At 36.3% G+C, this 19,174-nt stretch overlaps 1 protein-coding gene across 7 annotated transcripts in view; it reads left to right on the forward strand.

Annotated features, from left to right (window-relative positions):
- The window catches only part of szt2 (SZT2, KICSTOR complex subunit), a 113,807-nt gene that overhangs the window by 12,276 nt on the left and 82,357 nt on the right, over positions 1–19,174 (forward strand). For all 7 annotated transcript variants that reach the window (XM_031900918.1, XM_031900920.1, XM_031900921.1 and 4 more), the window contains exons 2-17: positions 977–1,102; positions 1,782–1,955; positions 2,336–2,506; positions 2,711–2,842; positions 3,965–4,103; positions 4,306–4,412; positions 7,106–7,316; positions 7,727–7,897; positions 11,379–11,604; positions 12,465–12,594; positions 12,680–12,822; positions 14,574–14,726; positions 15,884–15,998; positions 16,163–16,368; positions 17,510–17,740; positions 19,020–19,098. In XM_031900918.1, coding sequence (XP_031756778.1) covers positions 977–1,102; positions 1,782–1,955; positions 2,336–2,506; positions 2,711–2,842; positions 3,965–4,103; positions 4,306–4,412; positions 7,106–7,316; positions 7,727–7,897; positions 11,379–11,604; positions 12,465–12,594; positions 12,680–12,822; positions 14,574–14,726; positions 15,884–15,998; positions 16,163–16,368; positions 17,510–17,740; positions 19,020–19,098 — 2,514 coding nt within the window. The remainder of the gene's footprint in view (positions 1–976; positions 1,103–1,781; positions 1,956–2,335; positions 2,507–2,710; positions 2,843–3,964; positions 4,104–4,305; positions 4,413–7,105; positions 7,317–7,726; positions 7,898–11,378; positions 11,605–12,464; positions 12,595–12,679; positions 12,823–14,573; positions 14,727–15,883; positions 15,999–16,162; positions 16,369–17,509; positions 17,741–19,019; positions 19,099–19,174) is intronic.

Genomic DNA, 19,174 nt, shown 5'->3' on the forward strand with positions numbered 1-19,174 from the left:
CAATTTCCTTTGCAATTGCCATGTTTTCTTCCTCAGTACAGCGTTTTCTCCCAGAATGCAAGTGTCATTGCGGCCATAAGTGGTGTTTGCGCCTAATGCAGTTGTGCTGCAACTGATATCATTTCTTTAGATTTGCGAAAATTAACGCAACTCCTTAAAGGAAAAGTAACACTAAAAATTTTAAACTAAAAAATCTATTCTATCCTCCCCCAATAATTGCCCTATCCTGAAAACCATTTGTTATTTTGAATGCTTTAGTAGAAAATACCTGTAAAAAACTTGGCTTCCTGTCATTTGAACAAAGGCAATACAGCGATGCCAGGGAAAGTATCAGGAGATGCATCAACTATGCGGCGATCGGTTGATCGAGCCTAGCCTGATTTCTGTATAGGAAGGAGTCAGGCTAGACTCGCTTAGTTGATCGCTGCATAAGAAAGAGGAGAAATAGATGGAAGAATAGATGCTAGCTTGTAAATAAAAGAGACTAGGAGAATAAAGAGGTTGGGCGAGGAAAGGAGGAATAATAGTTTGGAGGGTGGGCCTAGGGTCCAAGGTTTTCTGGAGGGCCCCTGGGTTTCCAGTCCGACGCTGTTTTCTTCTAAAGCATTCAAAATAACAAATGGTTTTCAGAATAGGGCAATTATTTGGGGAGGGTAGAATAGATTTTTTAGTTAAAAATTTTTAGTGTTACTTTTCTTTTAAGGCAGGCATAATCAATGTTAGTGTAGGGTGGAGGGTGTGACACTAGATAAATGCCAGTGTTGTGTGACCTTTATCAGAACCTGATAAAATTAGCAATATATTAGAATATATATACAGTTAAGTGGATTTTACTATTTGTGTCTTATACTTTGTTCAGTTCATGTAATTTCCTGTTTGTCTTTGGCCATATCTGATTTTACTTGCACGTTTTCCAATCAGATAATTGTGGAATAAAATTTTTTTATGTAATACTTTTCATCTGTAATATTTTTAGTTGGAGGAAGCTGGCCAGGTCTTCCTGCTGATGAAGAAAGATTACCGCATCTCTCGAAATGTTCGTCTTGCTTGGTTTCTTTCACACCTTCATCAGCCCATATTGCCTGTTCCAGAGTCTGAGTTGGTAGGTATGCGGAATGCAATGGAGGGCTTGCCATTATGTTTATTGTAGAATTTGGTTAAGAACTGGTCTTAACTTGCAAGACATTTGTGAAAATACATTTGGAATTTTTTTATTGATGTGCTGATATTCCCAATGCTAATTGTGGTAATATGATGTTATGTATCCCAGATGGGTGAGACGTTTACTGCAATTTATAAGCTGGGGCTGTCTTGTTGCATTCATCATAAAGCCTCTTAATGTCATTTAAGTGATATCATCTGAGACACCAGCTAGTTAACCCTGTAGGCAGAGAACATAATACATGGTTAGCCGCTTGTCAAATATAGCTATGTAAAATAGGGCTATACTTCAACTTTTGTCTTTTTTTGTGAAGGAATAGTGTTCTAAAACTGCTGCTAACAGCAGCATCCAATGTCCCCTGCAATGCACAAACAAGGTAAGCATTCTGGGAGCTGTTTTTGGACCATAATTGAGGTTTAGATGTAATGTCATTGTTCAAAGACATCTGCAATCAGGAACAAAAAAGTAAATTTTCCTGAATACAGTGAATACAACTAACAATGCATTTAATGTTTATTTTACCCTGCACTTACCTCTGATGTTTTGTTTATTCATTTACTATAACCATCTCTCTTTTAATTATTCTCTTGTTTTTTTTTGCTGTCCATTCTGGTTTTAGGGCTTGCATGACAGTGAACTTGAAGTAGTGAGCATTGTTCCTCATGGCTGGCAACCTGATGATTCTTTTCAGCCTGGTCCATTCCTTTTGGTACCATCCACATCGGTCACATTTCTGGCAAGACAGTATCGTTTTGTAATAGAGCTGGACCTTAGCCCTTCAACAGGAATTGTGGTAATTAGCTTTTTTCAATCATCAAGCCTGACAAACTATAAGCAAGGAATTATGGTTGTAACAGCTTTAAATGTGTAAGTAATATTTTATAGCATCCACACACTCATAGATATATTTATAAAATTATGAGCAGCAGCATTTGTTCTTAGATGGGGAAACTTTTTTATTGGTTCACAAAAACACAGTCATCCTCTGAGTTATGGGGGAGAAGTTTCTGCAGTGTCTGGCACAAGGGTAGGCAGCATAATCTATCTTCACAGCTGTTAACAGCTGTTAACTGTGACAACACTTTGCACAGTTATTATTATTAAACACCAGTGGCCATTTATTCTGTGCAAGTCTATGAGCAAATCCTTAGATGTTTTCTTTGTTCTGAATAGGATGACTCTACTGGGGAGATAATTTTTGATGAGATCTTTCATTCCTTATCACGTTGTCTTGTGGGCCTTCTAAGACCTTTTCGAATTCCGGGATCCAACACACTTTTCCGTCCTGAAATATTTGTTACTATACAGGCATATTCTTCCATCATAGGACTTCAGAGCCATCAGGTAATAATTTTATCATAGTGATTATTTGAAAATACATGCATTAAGCATAGTTTTCAGATACTTGGACCGGTTTATTCCTAATATATACCTGATATTCATTCATACAGGCTGTAAGGAAATTTGTCTAGACTAGCTTGCATATCCTGAAGGCAAAAAATGGACTGAAAATGAACTGAAACATGCTTTTGTCTTCCTTTTTCTCAGGTATTGGTTCAGGGTTGCCAACTAGAAGAACACAAGTTACAGAAATTTCTGCAGCAGGTCTACCATCAACTGGGTGCTTTTGAGAATAAAGTTGCAGAGATACTACAGCAGCAGCATCGATCGCTTACTCAGGTAGTTTTGTTCTAAACACATTTTTTTCTGCTAAATGTGACTCTTGTGTCAAATAGAACTTTTCCAAACACATATTCTAGAACTCACTTACATATTGGACTATGCAAGCCTGATGGTGAAGCATACTAAGTGGCTAATTAGAGGGGAAACTTGTGATATGGCTTATTATTACTTGAAAAAGGGAATAGTTCCTGAAACATGGTGTGATAAGCATGTTTCTACACTGTCTTTTGGAAGTGATACCACACTGTGGATGGTGTGTGTTTGAAAAACGCAAGGAAAAATAAGTGGCAGCTTGGGTTCCACTCAACTATCTGTTAACTCACTTGGGTAGCAAATTTAAAGGGAGGAGTATAGGGAATGTACAGGGCTAAATTAAAAAAAGGGGTGCTAGGCAACACTGTAAAGCAAAAGAAAAACTATGAAACTAGGAGATGACCAACCTGAGTTGCCTTGACATCCTTCTCCTAAAGGAGAACTAAACCCTAAAACTAGTATAGAAATGACAATAATGATCCAGGCCTTTAAAGTTCTCACTGGGCTAACCATCTTGGATTTTTTTTTAGAAGTGTCAGGGACCCTGAACTCATTGTGCTCTGGCATCTGAGTTTAGGGGTTGTCTCAAATTATTAAAGGAGAAAAATCTGAAATAATTAGTAGTATCAACCTTATATTGTGATTTATTCTATCCATAAAGTATATTGCAAGTTGATTCTTAAGTTGAGGCAACTTACAGCATTTTGACATACTTAACAGTTCTTTTACATGTATTTGCACGTAGAAATAGTGGAAAGTATCCAGGATGCAACAGTTTTTGGTCCATGCTGGATTGCTTAAATCAACTACCCACAGCTAAAGATCTACTGGTAGAGCACAATCTGCTTTTTGGCCATCCCTGTTCTACATGCAGCCAAGCACAGCAGCAAGAAATAACAAGGCTTGCCACATTTCTTGTACATATACTTGTACTGTTGCCCAGCATGCAGCATGGCTGCTATATTATGGGAGGTACTCTTAGTTCTGCTGCCACACCTTATAAAAATCGCATGCACTCTTTGTGAATACTCATTGTCTCTTGAAACATCATCACTAAACTCCTGCATGTGTTTGTATCATTTTTAGGATTGTATTCTTCCATATGGAAATCAAACATCTGGACGAAAAATTGGGGTTTCCATGGTAACGGCTGATATTGGGCTTGTTAGTATGATCCGACAAGGGATTCTAGCCCTACAGTTATTACCAGCAAACTCTAGTGCAGGTAAATCTTGCTCACAAATGTTATACAAACATCAATTTGCCATATGCTTCTTTAATTATTCTAACTACACTGAAATTGTAAGGGCTAACTTAATTTGTTGCAGGTTTTGCTTTTTTGTGTATATCTCCCCTACTATATAATGTATAATGCAGCTAATCTTGCAAATCAAATATGCAGTCTATATATTGCTGTTAATTTACAGGAATAATTGTTATAACTGATGGAGTAACCAGTGTCCCAGATGTTGCAGTATGTGAGACACTCTTGAATCAACTACGCAGCAGTACCATTGCATGTTCTTTTGTGCAGGTAAATACCATCAGTTTTTAATTCAGCTTTAGCTTTTATTTTATGTTATGATCTAATCCATTGCTGTCCAACTTTTGTGGTACGGAGGGCCAGAATGTTTCTGGCCTACATGGTGGAGGGCTGCTTATAAATGTTTTGACCATTGCCCTTTTTTAAACCGCACCCACTTCAAAGCACACCTATGTTATCACAAGAGCTTTTAAAACCATACCCACATTAATGGTGGTAGTGCAGCAAAACCCAAAATGGTTGCTGCTCATGTAGGGATATCACCCTTTCGTTCATATGTGAAAAAATTATATCATATTAAGACATACCCTTGAATCCATATGCCTTCTGCTCCCCGTGTGGATAACATGGCTCCCCCAACCCATAATTACATTCCATAGGGACCATGTAATGACTATTTCCAAATGCTAACAAACCCCTGCCAGGTTTACCCCCTACAGTCAGCATAGGGCAGGCAGAGTATGGCACACACAGGTGGTACCCTGCCTGCCCTACCCTGCCTGTATGTGCCATACTCTGCCTGTCCTATGATGCCTTTGTGTGCCATACTCTGCCTGCTCTATGATGCCTGTGTGTGCCATACTCTGCCTGCCCTATGCTGCCTGTGTGTGCCAGGGGGGACAATGTGGGGGCTTACAGTCTAAACCTAAGGTGTGAACAATGCAGGGGGTAAAACAATGCAGGCCCTAAAAGGTGTAAACAGTACAGGGTATTACATGTAGAGTATGAGCAATGCAGGAGGCCAGTTAATCTCCATACTGATCCTATTTAAGGCTTACACAAAATGTAAACGTCACAGCAGCCAAACGGGTGGGGGGCCATACAGAGTGGGGTTGCAAGACAGATGCGGTCCAAGGGCCATCAGTGGGAGAATTATATAGGTGATAATATATAGGTGATAATTTAGAAGACTGGGATGATCAAAGCTTGATTTGGGCTACAGCCAAACCAGCCATGCAGGGTCAGATGGAACAAAAAAAAAAGACCTTTTATGAGAAATATCTTTTACTACACAAAACTAAAACTAAACAAAAAAACAAAAACTAAACTAACAAAACCATTCAAAACTACCGACTTGCCAGCAGAGAAAATAAAATACGCAAAGACAAAAAAACTTTAACTGAACAGATCAGTTCAGCCACAATACGTATACAAAGACTGGCCACCTACTTTTCCCTTCAAATAATCTAAAACCTATATTACATACTTAGGATCAAAGTGCCAAGACATCAGTTGAACATCCGTCAATCGATAGACACCATACAAGAAGAAACAGTGAAATGTCAAAAATCAACTCTCACCTTTGTAGGGCAAATACATTTTATAGAAATGTTCCTATTCCCAAAATTATTACCAAACTCCAAATCATGACATACTGCATTAAATCCTTTATCTGGAATAACAAATGTCTAAGGATCAATATGTGGAGTCAGTTGGTAAAATTTCCCAATTTATTGAAATACAATGAAGCTGTGTTACTACATTTAGCAGGGGACTGGCTTTTCTGCAAAAATCTATACACTACTGTAGAACTAGATCAATACTTGATCTAGGGTCTTTCCCTCGATTTTCTCCTTCACTCTTCCCTGTATGTTTTTTCCCTGAGCCATCCAAGAACATCCTTTGGTCATAAGTACTTACTTAGTAAGGATGGGATTCATTTAAATGTAGTTTATCCTGTATATACTTCAGTTTAACTAACCTGGCTTATAGTTTTAAATTTCCTGTAGGGAAAAAAAATGTGATTCTCTGTACTTGGCAGTATCATAATTTACAAATTATCAAAGATAGTACTAGTCCTTCTTTATAGTATTCCCTATGGAACTTGTTTGTAAATTTTCTTTTCTAGCCAAATACTCTCTTTACCCTTACAAACAACACATTTCACGACATAAGTACTTTAACAATCAACAGATAATGAGAAAAAAGAACCCTATCAATTATCGCTGGCCGAATCATACAACAAAGAAAACTATTTTGCAAATCTATCAAATTATTTAGAATTCAATATCCATCAATAACCCTGACACCCGCATTAAAGGAACAGTAACACCAAAAAATGAAAGTGTATAAAAGTAACTAAAATATAATGTGCTGCTGCCCTGCACTGGTAAAAGTTGTGTGTTTACTTCAGAAAGTCTACTATAATTTATATAAATAAGCTGCTGTGTAGCCATGGGGGCAGCCATTCAAAGGAGAAAAGGCACAGGCACATAGCAGATAACAGATAAAACACTATTGTATTCTACAGAACTTATCTGTTATCTGCAATGTAACCTGTGCATTTTCTCCTTTTTTCCAGCTTGAATGGCTGCCCCCGTGGCTACACAGCAGCTTATTATATAAATTATAGTAGTGTTACTGTATCAAACACACCAGTTTTACCAGTGCAGGGCAACAGTGCATTATATTTTTATTACTTTTAAAGCTCTTTCATTTTTTGGTGTTACTGTTCCTTTAACTAGATGGACCTTTCTAATTCTAAAACAAAGATGCTACCAAAATACTCCAATACCATACCCGCATTATGAAAGTTTAACTGGTAGTAAATACCACAAAATGTATACATATAATAATCAGATGTGTGAAATATAGCATTTGAATTTTCTCCAATAAATGTTTATGTATAATCTATTTTATGTTTACATATATTAATTCCTGTAATGTGCTTTTGGTTATTGCAGGTTGGAGGGGTGTACTCCTATGACTGCAGCTTTGGCTATGTTCCCAATGTAGAGCTGATGAAATTTATTGCTATGGCAACTTTGGGTTCATATTTATCTTCCTGCCCCGAATTAGAGGCAGCAGTCTTGGACATGAATGTTTATCATAAAGCTTTCCTCCTGTACTCTTTTCTGCGAACAGGGGATGCTCTGAATCCTGACTATTACTGTGGTGAGTAATATGATGATGGTGCAAGCATAAGTCATTTGTAAAAAAAAAAAACCCAAAAAACTTGCCTTAAAATATGCTCATAAACAGCAAAGATTTCAGTGGAATAAAAGCAACAACATTTATTGGCTCAAATCAACAAAAGCATAACTCATATAAAAAGCATACTATACCAAACAATGACCAGGTGCATCCTAATCTCCTAACGCGTTTCACACCATGTGGCGCTTCATCAGAGGAGGTCAAATATGTTCCATTCTTTTTTCCACCATAACAGAATTATATGAATATAAAAAAAAAATGTAATAATCTTCTATGTAAGTGAATATAGAAGATGCATGTAATATATAAATATTATACAAAGTACATAATTAATTTAATATCATACTTAATTATGTTTTATGTGTTGGCAGGTTCTCAGCACAAACTGTTTAATGAGCACCTGGTCTCAGCAAGCAGTAATCCTGCTTTAGCTCTGCGGCGCCGGAAACATGTTGAGAAGGAGGTGCATGCTGACCTTGTGAGTGTGGTGTCTGTGAGGCTCAGGGAAGGATACAACATCCGTGAGATTCGCATAGCTAAAGGTTAAAGTCTTCACTTATTTAGCCAAGTCTATTAAAATTGTAATTTAGGTGCACTTCACAACAAAGCATGCAGTGATAAACAGCAGGCTCAGCTCTCATAAAAAAAAACAAATGATGTTGCTTATGGTACATGACACAGTTATTTTGATGCATGTTTTTTTTCCTTTTAATACATAGCAAGCTTTTTTCTGCATCATGTTTTTCTGTTTTGAGACCTAGATGTTGTAGACTTTAGCAGTGTTTATAGGTATCTTGGGGCAGGCAGACTTGATCCCCAGTTTGTAATTGCTGGTATCACTGGAACTAGGGCAAAGACCATAGCTACTTAGCAGCAGAGTCCATCAACTTCAACCCTTCCAAGTAATCCCAGCACACACAAGCTTATTTTGACCTATCTATACACTCACATACATAAACTATATATACCAACATCAATACTAATTGTAGATTTTAGTATCACTATAGCTGTGGATACTATGCTTGTTCAAGAACTCATCCAAGCCCCTCTTAAAGGCATTAACAGAATCTGCCATTACAACATCATTAGGGGGCTGATTTACTAATCCACGAACGGTGCGATGGCGTCTGAATGCGGTTTTTTTCATAATGATCGGTATTTTGCGATTTTTTCGTAAATTGTTGCGACTTTTTTGTAGCCATTAGGACTGTTTCGCAAAATGTTGCGACTTTTTCGTAGCGCTACGACTTGCGCGAATTGTCGCGACTTTTTTGTAGCCTTCGCGCCGAGTACGAAAGTTCCGGATTCATTCAAGCTTCAGTATTGTGACTTTTCTTGGGCCAGGTTGGAGCTGCAGAGTGCCATTGAGTCCTATGGGAAGCTTCCAAAATCATGCAAGCTCTGAAGGTTTTGCGACAATTCGTGCAAGTCGTAACGGCAACGAAAAAATCGCAAAAAAAACAAAAAAAGTCTCAAAATGTTCGGTTTCCAATCCGAATTTTTCTCATTCGGATTCGTGGATTAGTAAATCAGCCCCAATGAATGTGTGATAATATTAGAGGTTAATGTCAAAATGACATAGCTGCCTATACACTAACCTGCTACTGCAGACATCCCCGGTTGGAACTTTCATTTAGGTCAACAGGTGAATGATTGACTTCATTAAATTTTTATCTGGTGAACAAATACTTTTTTCAGTTTTCACATGGTTCAATGTAAGTAACCATTAACCATGTGTGGCCAGCACATTCCTTTTGATATGACAACAGGTCTTTTTTTACTATTCTAATTCAGAACAGTTATAGTTAATGTGTATCAGAATAGCACTCAATAGTAAGAAATCCGAGTCCGGCTTGAGACTCCTCCAGACTGAGATGGCTACCTACACACCAATATTACAGCAAAAAAAAAATAAAAAATACATTTGTTGGTTCAAGAATAACATTTTAAATGGTAGAGTGAATTATTTGCTATGTAAACAGTGTAATTTAGAAATAAAAAGTATACCATAAAAATCATGACAGAATCCTTAAGAGGGTGGTAGGAATATATTGGGAGGTTTAGACTGAGATCTCAACTGAGTTCCCATTCAACATCAGCAATTGCCTTTTTATTTCCAAAAAGAGTAGATCATTTTCTTTGCCTTGCTAGTTTACATTTTGAAGGGCTGTGCAAAGCAGCCTTTACTTTAAATACTGATATCAAACTGGGGTCCAGATGAAGGGTCAGATAAATAATTTTAAGAAATTTCAGTGGCACATAACTGGCCCTAAGGCTTGATATATTTTTTTGTTTAACATAACATAATCTAATTTTAATTCAGTCTACGGACACTTGGTATTCAGCTTTCTATAGAGAAAGAGCTGATCAACATTGCTAAAGGGAATATTTAATACTGAACCTTTTGTTATGTAAATGTTTATATGTTATTTTACCCCTTTAATCATTACCATTTGGTTCATTAGATAAGGCTAATGTTTGTCAATTGTAGCATCTGTTCCATAAAAGGCAGTAAAGCTGAATAGAATGAGAAACAAACTGCATTTAATTGTAACAGCCCAGTGAGACTAAACATGCTGAGCTGCAACAGAAAAGCAATAGGGACAAAGATGAAACAAGTTTACTCTTTAAAAAAAAGAAAAAAAAAAAAGAAAAACAAAACTGAGGAATATAAAAAATGTAAATCTTTTTAAATGTATTCTTTTGTGGTGTACCATTTGAAAGCAATGAGGGACATATTTATTAGTGGTTAAAATGGAGTCACAGTTCGCCAGAGAGAATTTTTTTTTTTATAATCTCTTTATTTATCAATTTTTCCTTTTTTACATTAATTAGTAACAATATCAGTGACATGGGTTACAGTACATTTTAGTAAGAAGCGTTGACTAGTGTCAATGTCTATAGATAGTATTCTTTGGCCAGAGAGAAATTTAAAGAATAAGTAAACCTTATATCAGGGGTCCCCAAACGTTTTTTTTTAACCAGTGAGCCACATTCAAATGTAAAAAGAGTTGGGGAGCTACACAAGCATGTTGTGTCAAATATGGGCTGTGACTGGCTATTAGGTAGCTCCGATATGTACTGGCAGCCAATAGGAGGTTCTGTTTGTCAGTACATTTGTTTTTTTTATACAACCAAAACTTGCCTCCAAGCCAACAACTTAAAATTTGTTTAGATGCTATTGGGAGCAACATCCAAGGGGTTGGTGAGCAATTGTTGCTTACAAGCCAATGGTTGGGGATCACTGCTTTTATTTTAAAATCCCTTAAACTCAGTAAACAGCCCCTAAAATGACATACCGCTCTCCCTACATTAACTCTGGTGTCCTTTCTAAGATAAATGCTGAATGCAGAAATCAGTGACTTCCTTATCTAGCATGAAACTCTGCCCTTTTAGTATACTGAGCCTTCCGCCTTAGAATAGGAAGCTGGTAACATGCTTGCTGCCTTCTACTCCAATGGAAATCAATCAGGCATGTGTAGTTGGCAGCTCTTTCACCAGTTTCCTATTCAATGGAGGAGAAATGGATGGTATACTAAAGGGGGGCAGAACGTCATGCTAGATAAAGAATTTACTGATTTCTGCAGCATGTTTCAGCTTCTGTCATCAGACTCAATATGGGAAGAGAGTTATGTCATTTTGGGGGCTTTTTAAGGGATCAGTTCACTTGGAGGGTGTTTTTAGGGCAAAAAAATACACCCCTAAATATAATATGCAATCTGAAATAGATCTATAAAAATCTTTTGAAACAAAATGTTTACAACCCAAAATATTTACAACCATAATTAGAAGGTTTTTTTTTACTTTTAGTGATTGTGCCCCCTAATGGTTGCAAAACCCTATGCTCATTCTCACTTGACAGCATTTCTACAGGATGTCCTCATTGGTGCCTTGCTAACCAGCAACTAAGTGTGAACTGTTACAACAAATACTTGTTTCTGTCATGATATCATAAAAGAACAAAATTTTTCTGCTGATCTGATCTGGAAGGAGGCATTTTAAATATTTCCTTTTCACTAAAAGGTATGCTAGAGGTGAAGTTGGTACTTTTGTGGAAACATAACATGCGTGTTGAGTACCTAGCAGCAGCTTCATGGCCCCTGGATGCATCGAAGCGCAACACATTAGTAGAGGTTGTGATGGAAGGAAGTTATGACATACTTCACGATATCAGTTGTACGTTAAAGAAGCCCATCACCAGCATGTATCGAACTAGCGTCATCAGGCGCTTTTGGAATACTCTTCAGAGGTACAGCGTATACTTGTAATGTTAGTTGAGATCTTCTTTGTAACAATGTTAATTTAAAACCAAGCCAAGGATTTTAATTGGTGAATTCCAAACTGCTTGAGAATAAGTGTTGATATAACATTGTTAAGTTATGATTTCATGTTAAATCATATACCCTTGAGATGATCAAAACAAATCCAAACCCTTGTTTTACTTGGGCAGTATTCTTTATGTTTTGTTTATTTCAAATATTCTGCTCTTAGGACATCATAGACTATTCCTTTCCTGTATAGTTAAAGATTATATTGTGGAAAAAAAATAAATAAAATAAATAAATATATATATATATATATATATATATATATATATATATATATATATATATATACACATACACACACACATATATATATATATATATATACTGCAGAAAATTACCTTTAATTCTGCACCCAGGCACCCTAAATCCTGCTGATACGTGAGTGCCTGATCCATTTGGATATATATAATACATATACATATATATATAATATTGTGAAAGTACTATTTGCCATACCAGAATAAAATATGAAAATTGTCTTTTGGTGATAGTAAATTATTTTACCGTTCTACCCAGAGTGATTGATATGCCTAGATAGATACATAGATGGATGGATAGTTCAGGATTTCAGGATTGTTTTTGATCAACAAAATGTACTTCTCGCGTATAACACAAACTGTTCTCAGTATCCTTTAACCTGTTACTTTAATAAATAAAAAATATCAAAATATATATTTTTGATAGTAATGCTACTGTATATAGAATGCTTTTTCACATGTTTTAGAGTCAGTTTGCCTGGTAAGTCGCAAACTAACTTTCTGCTTTTTTATTTGTTGTACAGTATTAGTCAGACAGATCAAATGCTGGTTCACCTAAAGTCATTTGACAGTGTACCTGAGCACTTCAAGATCCCTGAGAGCACCAAAAATGGAGTCCCGCTCTTTTACATTCCTCCAGGATCTACAACCCCTGTAAGCGGTCAGGTTCCAGTCCATAATCTGCAGTGATTTTAGTCCAATTCAGCAAGCTTAATTTATTTATATTCCTCCTTTGCAGGTGTTATCTCTGCAGCACAATGGCTCTGATTCCAGCCATTCCCAGTTTGCTGCCTATTGGAAACCAATCTTATCAATGGATGCCAACTTCTGGCAACGCTGGTTGCATGTGCATCGTATTGTGTTGCTCCTCGAGCATGACATGTAAGTGAAAACACTGTGGAACTCGCGAATGTTTCTGAAACAGTAACATTATTATTCCTTCCTAAGGGGGCCCCCTAATGACCTAATAAAATTATTTTAGTCTGAAGCTGGTGACCAATCTGTGAATGTCACATATGTCACAAGTTAAACAGAATACATGGAAGTGGTGAAAATGTTTTATATCTGCAGTTGTGGCTTTCAGAATTTACAGGGGCCACATATACGCATAAAAGGTTGCTACACATGCCCTTTTGATTACTATTTGTGTAAAATGTTTAGCTCACTTAGTTTCCATAGTTAACTAACCTGCCACCACTGGAAATCTCTTTTTCCATACAACCATTATTTCAACTTACTAAACATTTTATGTGGCCATCATGTGTCAATTGCTGTTGTGGCAAACACCATTCCCTTCACAAGAGAACATTTATGTAGTACAACATGCCAAACATATATCAAATTTTAAGACAATGAAAGCATGCAAATCTGGGAACTTTTTGAGAGCAACAATTTTCAGTTATGGGAAAAGTGAATTCCTGTTAAAATGGGTACAGTCTGAGTTATGGTAATAGCTATTGTTGTATGCCTTGTTGACATGTTATACTTTCATACTGCATGGTTCAGATTTGATGCTGAGGTTTCTGTACAGGTATGGGATCCCTTATCTGGAAACCCGTTATCCAGAAAGTTCCGAAATTACGGAAAGCCTTTCTCCCTTAGACTCCATTTTAATCAATTAATTTAAAATTTTAAAACTCATTTTCTTTTTCTCTGTAGTAATAAAACAATACCTTGTAATTGATCCAAACTAAAGGTCCCCATACACGAGGCGATTTCACTCGTTGTGCGACGAACGATTATATCGACAAACGATCGTATGGCGATCGGGTTTCCATACGATATGCCATCCACGGGCAACGATAATTTGCAAAAGATTTCATCGTATCATTATCGTAAAATACGCACGATCGTACATCTACGTACGATCCAATGTCGTGGCGGAAGCGGTATTTATTTATTTATGTTCGTTGACTTCCGCTGCTGGCAATCATGACATGCGCAGAGAACAATAGTTCGAAGACAAATGTCTGACACTCACACCAACTGGCAGATTTTATCGTTAAACGACTAAAATTTTTAAACCTGCCCGATCGATTTTGGGGACGATAATGTCGGGTCGATTAGTGGGCCGACGATCATTCTCACACCATCAACTATACGATAACTTAACGATAGTATCGGATAGTTCGGGAATTGGACGTTTGACAGTAAAAAATCGGCCCGTGTATGGGGGCCTTAAGTTATAAATAATCCTTATTGGATGCAAAACAATCCTATTGGGTTTAATTAATGTTTTATTGATTTCTTTAATGGACTTAAGGTATGGAGATCCAAATTATGGAAAGACCCCTTATCCGGAATATTCTTGGTCCCGAGCATTCTGGATAATGGCTCCTATATTATTATATAATATATTGTATTATGTTTCTATATTATGTAGAGTAGATATACCCTAAATCTTTTTCATTGTAGTTGTCTCTCTTGCTCATTTAAATTTATATGACACAGTTTGTTTTAGGTACCACACTACATGACCAGTGAGTCAAAAAAAAATTAACTTGATTTTTATTTTGTTTAATGGTCTCTTTATTTTATCACTTTGTAATGTGGTACAATTGATGGCTTGTTTCTATTTCAGGAATAACTTGACAGTAATTTTAAACAATATTTAAATCACTCCTGTGTTTCAGGCCTCTTCCAAAACACATCCACACACCTGGAAATAATGGGAGATATAGCACTGTTTTATGCCGTATCTCTCACACTGCCCTCACTTCCCTTCTGCGAGACTGGAGCAGCTTTGTGCTTGTGGAAGGATATTCATATGTCAAACTGATGTTAAGGTAACTCAGCCTTAGATTAGAAGTATGGCAAGGAAAGTATGTCTTGCACATTCAAAAACACATTTTTCAAGATAAGTACTATTTACTAGTTATTTAAGTATATCTAGTACGTTTACAGCACTGTTATTTAGGTATATCTAGTACGTTTACAGTACCATTATTTAGGCATATCTAGTACGTTTACAGTACTATTATTTAGCTATATCTAGTACATTTATATTTGTTATTCTAGGCACAGCACTTTCAATGCTCTGGACCAAAAATGCTTGCATACGCAGTTTCAGGCAGAAATATTCTACACGTGTACCTGAGCGTATTCAAAGCTTTCAGGTGCAGGCACAAGTAGGAGGTTTTCACTGTAGCGGGCGGATTTTCAAGTGGTTTTTGGCTTCCCGAGAATACGCCACACTTGGCATTAGTCTAAACTTTCCAAGCTCACACTGGCAGCATACCCCTAATAAAGTATGAGTTTAAGAATAGGGCTAATATTTTAATCATGAATAATCAGTGGTTTGTTAATTGTTGAGCAAATCGAAATTGAACCTACTTAATTTTTGGTTCTTGCAAGGTAGATACATAGATTACCACTATACATCCCCTTCACTCTTTGTTGTTACTGTTTTGTAAGCAGGAGTCCATTATACAGGGGGATTATCTGTGGACTGGTGATCTAATTATCTGCCTTGCAAGGGTCAAACATGGAGTAAACCTCATTCTACCTGTTAGCTCACAAAATAATGAAAAATTATTTTTCATGATTAAAACCATAAACAAAAAAACTGTATGTTCAGCAAAAGCACTATTCATAAGGCTGATGCTGAACATGGGATATATTGCCCCTTTAAGAGATATTGCTTCTTTAAACTGGTTTATCAGCATTCATTTAATGATTTAATTGTAAATGGCTGCAACAATCTACTTATGCTTTCTGAAACCTGTTCTCAGACCTCGCCATTAGCGTGTATTTTTTAGATATCTGCAATGGTGCTCTGTTGAAGGTAAATTAATAAATTATTCTGATTGATCCATTTGTTTTTCTCTTTGCATATCTAGAAAACATGCACTGCTGGAGATCTTTAAATATAGCATTAATTAGAAAAAAAAACGTGTCTTACTTTACAATCTCATGATACCAAATGTTTTTTTCGTTTTGTTAGTGATGTAAATCATACACCATCCTCGTTTTGTGTAGTCCGGATAATTTGGAAAGCCCCTTGCATGGTTCTCCGACTAGGATTTCCCCTTGGAACTCCAGCAAACAGCAGGAACAAGGTAAATTAGAAACAATTTGTCCTTTAGTCATAGATAGTGAACAGCCATTGTCAATTTTATTTGTAGCTTTATGCACAATAGCACTTACAATATTGGTAAGAGTTTACCAAGCATATCATAACTATCCCTTGCATTTAATATTTTTAAATTGTGCACTATTACAGATAGTGGAAGAGCTGAGAGGCCGGATCCTTCAGCTTCGCTTTCCACATAGAGTGCAGAGTAAAGAAACTACACCACGGGTAAAAAGAAAAATGTTTGGAATCAGCTCTCCATCCAAGTCTCCACCACCACAGTTGCCATCCCCTGCTTTTTCTGACCGATCCTGCCTTGTTCTTTTGCACAAGCCCCTAGAGAAGTTACTCATCAAGTAAGTATTTAAATTTTTGTAGCCATTGGCTTTATGCTGTCAGCACGTGGGTACACGGTGTAATGTCAATGTGGAAAAGTTAAGCTAGACTAAAGGTTTTTAGAAGTACATGGAGGGGGATAAAAAAGACCCTCTTATTTAAAGGGGTAGTTCACCTTTGTTCCCATATTTTATAGCTTTTCCTGAAAATATAAAGTTTGTAATTAGCTTCAGTTATTTTTTTGCCCTCTATTTGAGATAAAGAGGATTAAAATATCAGTGCTTACACTTTCCCTCGCAATTCTGCTAGATGCAACAGCTAACACGTTGGCTGTCGCAATGGAATGTCACAATCTTCTACTGTGAATTCAAAAACTTAACGCATGAGCATGGCAGAACCTTGTCAGCCTGCCTTTTTTAATGAGCACATGCATTGGTGTTGCCTAATATAACCTATAGTAGCTATGTGAATAGGCCTCTTAGGCCCATGCAGTCCCCAAATAATTAAAGCCAATAACTGTGTTTTGTATAAAAGAGAAGCTGTTGAATGTCGAAAATTTAAACTAGTGAACTAAACTTTAACAAATAGCGCTTATTTGAGTGTCATTATATTTTGCTTGCATTTATATTCTATTATTGTTTTTATGTGCAAGTAGTACTTTACAAATAAAAATATACATATACAGTGTGAAACTAAACAGTAATCATTATACAATTAGAGGAAAATAATCTACTGTTTCTGAGAGCAAATTCAACTGCCAAACCTGTCAGATATATGTAATAATATATGTAAGACAATATATGTAAGGACACATTCATAAAAATATGATGAAAGTTAAAAAATGCTGTAGTACCAAGGGCAAAATATTTGTATTGTCTAAGATCAGATCCAGCTGTCTTAATAATAATTCAATTCCCTTTGCGTTTGTAAAAACTCATTATATCAGTAAAAGAGGCAGATGCAACATTTCAGCCATTTATTTGAACTGTTTTTTATTAATGGTTGCATTAAGTGAAAAAATACAACAGGAACTGATTTTTTACTGAGCTATTATAGCTATTGCTCAATTAGAATTTTAGTAAATCTGCTCCTTATTGATCTGTTTTGGTCACCTGATGATAGTATTTTAAACACACTTATTTTTTTTTTTTTTTTTAATAGATATGATAAATTGCCTTTGGATTACCGAACCCCATTTATCCTGAATCTTGAGAGTTTGGCACAGCATAACTCAGTGCCTGGACCTCTAACAGCTAATCGTTCAGCATCATCTACACTTGCATCACTTTCCCGTTACTTTTACCAACAGAGATGGATATGGTGTGTTCAGTCAGGTCTTGCATCATCTGTTCCTACCCCAGCAATGGCACAGATTTTGTCAACACTTACAGAGTAAGTTCTTTAGTTTTATGCAAATTATATTGCTCTATAACTATGAGTAGTGCTCAAACAACATGTACAGAATTCCTGATCTGATATTGTAGAAGGTTTGCTTTGCCAAATGAATGTACATTGAGTTCAGCAAAAGGAGAACGTAATTTTAATATGACTGTATTGTGCTGGATACTTAAAGAGATACTGTCATGATTTTATAGTATACTTTTTATTTCTAAATTACACTTTTTTTTTTATTTTATTCTTGAACCAACAAATGTATTTTTTAGTTGTAATATTGGTGTGTAGGCAGCTACACATTAGAACTGCTATTCTGATATCTACTGGGAGCTGCCATCTTGCTACCTTCCCATTGTTCTGCTGATCGGCTGCTGGGGGGGAAAGGGAGGGGCGTGATATCACTCCAGCTTGCATCCCAGCAGTAAAATGTCACTGAATTTAATCAGAGCACAAGTCACATGATTGTGGCACCCTGGGAAATGAAGAAAATGGCTAGCCCCATGTGAAATTTCAAAATTAAATATAAAAAACATATTTTTGTGTTTTTAAAAAACACTGGTGGAGAAGCTGTATTAACTGATGCATTTTGAAAAAAACATGTTTTCCCATGACAGTATTCCTTTAATGACAGGATATTTGGTCACAAATTATTTTGGCAAGTGCATGTTTTGCATAAAAACACCTGCGCTCAGATTTTTATATTCAAATTTTAATTCAATTTGGTATAGTTAGATGGAGGTTTCAATATCTGACTAAATCCAAAATTTATGGGTTTGGTGCATCCCTTTGTTTCTTTACATCAAATTTTAAATAAACACAAAGCACAATGGCAGTTGTAATGTGAAATTGATTTAAGCTGGCCATATAAAAAGAAGTTTGGGCAGGTCACCAAACAAACAGATCTTATCCAGGGCCTGTTGGGACTTTCTTCCTAGCACAAACAATACCTGAGCAGCTTGCGATTAGATCATGGAGATAACTCTTTTAGACTCCTAAATGGGCTAACAGGCTTCCAACTTTTTTAGGAGAGGTCAAGTAAACAGCCAAGTCTGTCTGTGTGTAAAAAAAAAATATAATATATAAGAATAATAAAGTATAAATAGTGTATGAATGTACTAGTTAATTTTTAAGCCCAGTTGTCTGCTAACTTGTATGCTTATGTGCCTTGGTGTAGAATTACAGTATGTTACTCAGGCCTAATGACAATGAAGAGATGACAAAAAGAAAAAGTTAAATTACATTAGTAGATGTAAGTTCAGATTTATGCTACTTACAGAATCCGCCTCTCAGAGGGATTCCATTTTGCTTCTACTGGAGAAGGAATTATTAACATGGTTTTAGAAGTTCCGATTCAGGTGAGACAGTCTAATTTTGCTTTATTTGAAAAAGTGTATGTTTTATTAATAAAAGTGCTTTAGTTGATTGCTGTAT

Source organism: Xenopus tropicalis, chromosome 4 (assembly GCF_000004195.4).
Source record: "Xenopus tropicalis strain Nigerian chromosome 4, UCB_Xtro_10.0, whole genome shotgun sequence".
Taxonomy (NCBI): domain Eukaryota; kingdom Metazoa; phylum Chordata; class Amphibia; order Anura; family Pipidae; genus Xenopus; species Xenopus tropicalis.